Here is a 6,000-nt window from a genome sequence, read left to right as displayed (position 1 = left end):
GAGGTATCTGTTTACCTGTAGCCCAGCTGACGGGGACATTCACATCACATCTCCTTTCTTCTATCAGAACTTCCTCAGATGACGGCTTAGTGGGAAAAAGCAGAGGAGGGGAGGGGAGATCTCCCACGAGCCACTTCTCCTACCCCAGCAGTAAATTCTTTCAGGGTGACTGAGGAGCCAACAGTCAGGGCCCCTCACTTATCTAAAGGAGGAAGGACAGGCTCATTCATTCCCGTCAGGCGGTCCTCCTCTTCCAAGTCGCTTCAGGTGTGTTAAACACAACAAGGGATTAGCGCAAACTTCCTGCGAGCCGAAAGTGGCGGCAATGTTTTCCATTTCTTATTAACAGTGTTTTTCCTAGACCCCCCACCCCCCACCCCCCACCCAACCTCCCAGTCCCCAAACTCATCTTCACGTTATTGTTTCATAAACTGCACTAAAAGTTTTTAAAAAAGAAGGAATCTCTTGAATTATCGCTTATGGCGTAACCGAGAGGGAGGATCAAATGATATCATTCCACCTGTACAGGTCAAGATTTCACCACTCTTTCCAGTGTACAGTGGTCAATTCATGAAAGACTTGATGAAGATAAGAAGAAACAATGTCTACAAATCTGTAATTATTAACCTTGTTGGAGCCTTGGCCTTTGGAATCGAGCCAACCTATACTGCTAGCTCATTTGTGGTTGCTGCAATGGAGATGGCAGCATGATAACGATGAAGACAAGGAGTTATTGCCTTTCAAAATGATATTGTTGTAATTTACAGTTACCTCTTTTAGACATGTGGGACAAATATTGCCCCGTCAAAGATAAGGGTCTGCGGTATCACCCGTTCACTTCTCCACAGCACTCACAGAGGGGGGGGGGGGGGGAATCAAATGGGAATCAAATGGGAAAAAACACCGCCGGCAGGCAACAGGATGCACATGGCCCTGAGAAGGATGGCTGGCTGGATCCAGGAAATGGGGAGAGAAGGAGCGGAAGGAGAGATTTTGGATCACAGCTGTGGTCGAACTGTTGGGAATAAATCCTGTTTTTGAAAAACAGGGAGAGGCATTTTGTTGTTCTTTCCCCGGATCATAGAGGGGCTGAAGAACACCGTTTGCCACAGCAAGGGTGATGTGGGGTAGTGGTGGTGACTGCCGTTCCATCAGCATTTCAGCCAGCACCAGTCCCACCAGTTGTTTTCAAGCTGAGAGACCTTAAAGGTGGAACAAAAAATCAAATCGAATCAGGTTCTGTCCATAACTCATCTCGTCATAACTCAGCGCTGTGCACAACTCTGACTTTGATTTCCAGTCACTCCAGGCCAGACTTGTGAATCACGTTGTTGGAGCGCATCCGAGAAAGGCAGTCGCAATAACCTTCCTTGGAATAGTAGTGTAGAAGTGGAAGAGTAGGATAAATAAGTAATCTATCGACCATCAAATGACACACACATCACACAATGGCTGCGAAGGGGCTTGTAAACCTGGTGAGATTAAAGCTTATCAACACCAGGACCTCTGGCTGACATGTGATACTGATTCCTAACCAGTAGTTTAGTAAATCAGTATGATACAATTAGTAATTTATGATGTTCCCTGCTATTATTAGAGATCAATCCACTTCCTCAATTGTGCAATAGAGAACTGAGTTGCACTTCAATCTAAACCTTTTGTTCTTTTTCTGTAGAAGATCTTCATTCTCAGCTTCAGTATTCATCTTTTTATTTATAACTATATTATATGTATACTTTATATATCAGTTCAGTTATTAAAAGAAGAACACACACAAAAAAAGTGCCCAGCCTTCCTCCTCATCCACACTTCATCACTCCTCGCTCCACATTACCTGCCCTCCTCCTCTGTGCCTGTCATGGTAACTGCGGTTGCCACAGTGGTCTCCTAGCAATCACACAGAACTTGGAGAGCAGAAGAGCCAAGCACAGGGATACACCGTGTTGCAGTATGCATTGCGAAGAAAGTAGTAGTTCTTTTCTGTAGTGAATCTGTTGAAGTTTAAGTCTTTATAATAATGTAACAAAATTGGAAATCGGACTTTAACAGATTGGTTCTTAGAGTCTCAAAGGGCTTTTGAAAAGTTCCCCCTTCATTTTTGTGTGTTTGTTGGTGGGTTTCTCACACGTGAACATCTCTGTTCAGATGTTCACCGATGCACGGTGATGGGAAATGAGTACTTTCTATTCTCTGCAAATAGAATGTGAAATGCATATCGAAAGCAACCAGAGGTCGTGCCCAGTGTCCTCTGGGTAATTGGACCCAAAACTCATATTGTGCATCCTCAAAGAAAAGCGTTCAAAACAATTCACGACTGCGCAATTTCTTTATCCGTCTTTTGCGCACAGTACCGTGTCCTTCTTCCGTTGTGGAATTAGACTCGTGTGCGTTGGCGCTGTCTCCAAGATAAAGAAGAAGAACGAAAACGGACAATAGATGGAGTATATCCCCCATTTATGGAGGTTGTGAGCAGAGCCTATACTGGCGGACTGCTGCCTCCCTGTTCATTCACACGTCCCCGTCCTGCGTGTTAGGGTGTGTGTGTGTGTGTGTGCGCGCGCGGAGCTTTTAAAAGCGGATCTCAGCGTGGGAGTGTGGTCATTGCTCAGCTGCGCACATCTCCGCGCACATCTGCATCTGCGCCAGGCGGAGACTCTGCGCTCACCGCACTTTGGGCAACAGGACCCTTTCGATGCAGAGGATTACTTTGACCATTTTGTCCAAGGGCCGAGGACACGTACAGTGAAGTCATTCCACTTTTCTGGTCTCGGACACTATTCATTACTCACTGCCTCAAAGCCCTCGCGGGTCGTCGGCAGTGTGAGAGAAAAATGTAAGTAGCATCTTCTTGCGCCACGAGGCGCATCTGACGGTTTCGCATCCTCTTCTTTGTGTTTGAGTGGCGGACGACTTACGATCTGAGTGGAGGTCGCGTCACCTGCTTAACTTGAGAAAAGTGCTTTGAGTGATTCCTTGCAAACTGTGGGAGCAGACTGTCCAAATACCTCCAAAAAGAAAGAACAAAACGGCCGAAGGGATAACCGCAAAGAATATGCGCATTGGACTGATACGGATTTTCAGCCAAACATTCGAAATTGGTGTTGAAGTTGCAGCCACCTATTTTATTATATGTATATGTGTGTGTGTATGTGTATGTGTGTGTGTGTGTGTGTGTGTGTATATATATATATATGCTATTTCTATTAATTATTATTTATTATTAGGCTATATGAAGTTTCGAAAGCTGCTCTACCTTTGTTCTAAGATGTGTGCAGTCAATTTATCAGATTTAAGGCCTGGTTTGTGGTTATTGAGGGGGGGGGGGGTCCTTCAAAGGTAGAGGGGCCCAGCCCCCTCGCGAGTGTCTCCGGGGTTGTGAATGAAACGAGCCCTGGCATGACATGATGGAAACGTGAGAGCCTGGAGTGCAATGCAAAGGCATTTACCTCACGGTCCAAGTGCATTCCACACCTCATTCCATAAGTGACAGTGGTTAAATAAAAAGTGACAAGTGACATTTCATGGGTGAAGATATTTCTTCCCGATCTGGCTGACGTCCGTGATCTTTGTCCTCACGCAGGTTTTACAACAGAGATCGCTGGAGGGTGTACAAGAAGGCAGTTGTCGTGTTCTTCCTGGCTGCGGTGGCGCTGACCGCCGTCCAGAGAGGGAGCGTCAGTATGGGGGCTACCTTCGAACTCGAGAGGCAGGCTCGCACGGATACCTCTGAGGGAGTGGAGCCTGACGGCGCGCAGGAAGGGAAGTCTGACTCGCACCTGTCGATGAAAGGCTTCTGGAGAGATAGAAAACCCCGGCCTCAGCCCAAAGCTCGGGCCGCCAAGTACGAGCCCAGGATCCCCGAAAACAGCAGCCCCGGGACCTGGGATGTGACCAGCACCAACTGCAGCGCCAACCTCAACCTCTCCAGCCAGGACTGGTTCAGGAACATGGACGACCACTTCAAGCAGTTCATACTTTATCGACACTGCCGCTACTTCCCCATGCTCCTCAACCACCCAGAGACGTGTACGGGGGAGATCTTTTTGCTCATGGTGATTAAATCAGTGGCCACCCAGCATGACCGCAGGGAGGTCATTCGGAAGACCTGGGGCGAAGAGAAGGTGGTGGATGGCAAGAGGATAAAGACGCTCTTCCTTCTGGGTAAACCCTCCAACGAGGCAGAGAAGGCCAATCACCAGAAGCTTGTGGAGTACGAGAACTACATCTATGGGGATATCCTCCAGTGGGATTTCTTGGACAGCTTCTTCAACCTGACACTGAAAGAGACTCACTTCCTCAAGTGGTTCCACACTTACTGTCCCCGTGTGCGCTACATCTTTAAAGGGGATGATGATGTGTTTGTCAGCATGGAGAACATCGTCGAGTTCCTCGACAGCACCAGCCACGACAGGAACCTGTTTGTCGGGGACGTGATTTTCAAGGCCAGGCCCATTCGTAGAAAAGATAGCAAGTACTACGTACCCGAAAGTCTGTATAATAAGACACTGTACCCTCCGTATGCAGGGGGAGGGGGTTTTCTGATGGACGGAGACTTGGCGAGGAGGCTTAAATGGGCCGCGGACACCCTGGAGCACTTCCCGATTGATGATGTCTTCTTGGGCATGTGTCTGGAGGTGCTTCGGGTCACTCCCGTCCAACACAATGCCTTCAAGACGTTTGGCTTGGTGAGAAATAAGAACAGCAAAATGAACCACGAACCTTGCTTCTTTAAGAGCATGATTGTGGTGCACAAGCTGCTCCCACGAGACCTCATGCGCATGTGGAATCTGATTAACAGTGACCTGGTCTGTGCACAGAAAGTGAAGAACCTATAGCTGAACGGGAACACCGGGTGAAGGCAGCACTGACACCGCTGAGCTACACCTCGGTGGATCACAAACCGAAGTACAGTGCAGTGCACGAGAGTCGAAGGCAAAACCTGCCAGTAAATCCTCCATTACTGTACGTGGAGAGGGTCCAGGACAATATTTGAAGTTCCTGTGTCTGTGCCGTAATGTAATATTGGGATGTTCTTCCTCCAAAGTAAAGTAAATTATAGAGAGTTTTTGTCCCCAAGACTGACATAGAATTGTGTATTTATATTGGCATCTTGAAGAACTCTCTCTGTTGGCACGCGGATTCAGACAACTCTCCCTACCTCTGTGATTTAGTCAAATTAAATAAACCAGGGTAACATTATCTGCATTTACAGTACACATTGTAAAATATGTGTTTTAATCACTTTTTGTATCACAGAGGTCCTTGCACTCATTTGTTTTGAATGTGACTGACTTGATTTGGACTTCTACCACTCCCGTAGGAGTTTTTTAAAATTGTGTAAACTTGTTACACGTACGCTTTCCGTTGATTTGAATGTGCTGATATACTTGACATGTATTGGTTAGGGTTTTTTGCAATGACACTGTGAACTAAAACTATTGCTGGTACGCGCATATGACATGTTAATTTAATCGCCCTCAGTAAATAAGGGGGCACACGCTGGAGTTCCTCTGTTTAATTTAAGCATATTAATTGTTGTGGGTGTAGTGGGTGGTGATTATGCCTTGGTGATGTAAATATATGTAAAAAAAAAAAATCTAAATGTACATAGAATTTCATTTGTAAATAGACACGTTCACAAAAGAGTTGTCTTTGAAAATCTACCTTGGATTGGCTGTTTTTGTGTTTGGCCTTATCAGCATCGACCATCTCTATGTGAAAATCCATACCAGGTTACCCAACAATAGTGCCTATTGTTAACATATGGGTATCAGCTAACAGCAAGGAAAACATACATGTACAAGCACCATGTAATATGGTGCTCTCATAACAATAGACTGCATAACTTGTACAACAACTTAACCTTAGAGGATGGTCTGTTTTCTATACATCGGTGGTGCAATATCAATATATTGTATGTTTGAATAAAAAATACTTCAGCATTATAGCTTACAGAACATTTATGGTAAGCCAAACCTGGAAACAATCTCAAAAAGAAAC

At 45.9% G+C, this 6,000-nt stretch overlaps 1 protein-coding gene across 1 annotated transcript; it reads left to right on the top strand.

Moving 5' to 3' along the window:
* The first annotated feature begins 2,441 nt into the window (after positions 1–2,441).
* Positions 2,442–5,942, top strand: b3gnt7 (UDP-GlcNAc:betaGal beta-1,3-N-acetylglucosaminyltransferase 7). Its single transcript, XM_035648251.2, has 2 exons — positions 2,442–2,833; positions 3,581–5,942. Coding segments are annotated over exons 1-2 (1,257 nt in total). The 5' UTR covers positions 2,442–2,831; the 3' UTR covers positions 4,836–5,942.
* The last annotated feature ends 58 nt before the right edge of the window (positions 5,943–6,000 follow it).

This window comes from Scophthalmus maximus, chromosome 13 (assembly GCF_022379125.1).
Source record: "Scophthalmus maximus strain ysfricsl-2021 chromosome 13, ASM2237912v1, whole genome shotgun sequence".
Classification (NCBI taxonomy): Eukaryota; Metazoa; Chordata; class Actinopteri; order Pleuronectiformes; family Scophthalmidae; genus Scophthalmus; species Scophthalmus maximus.
Note: the sequence above shows the minus strand (reverse complement) of the source record. Positions and strands in the feature narration are given on the sequence as shown.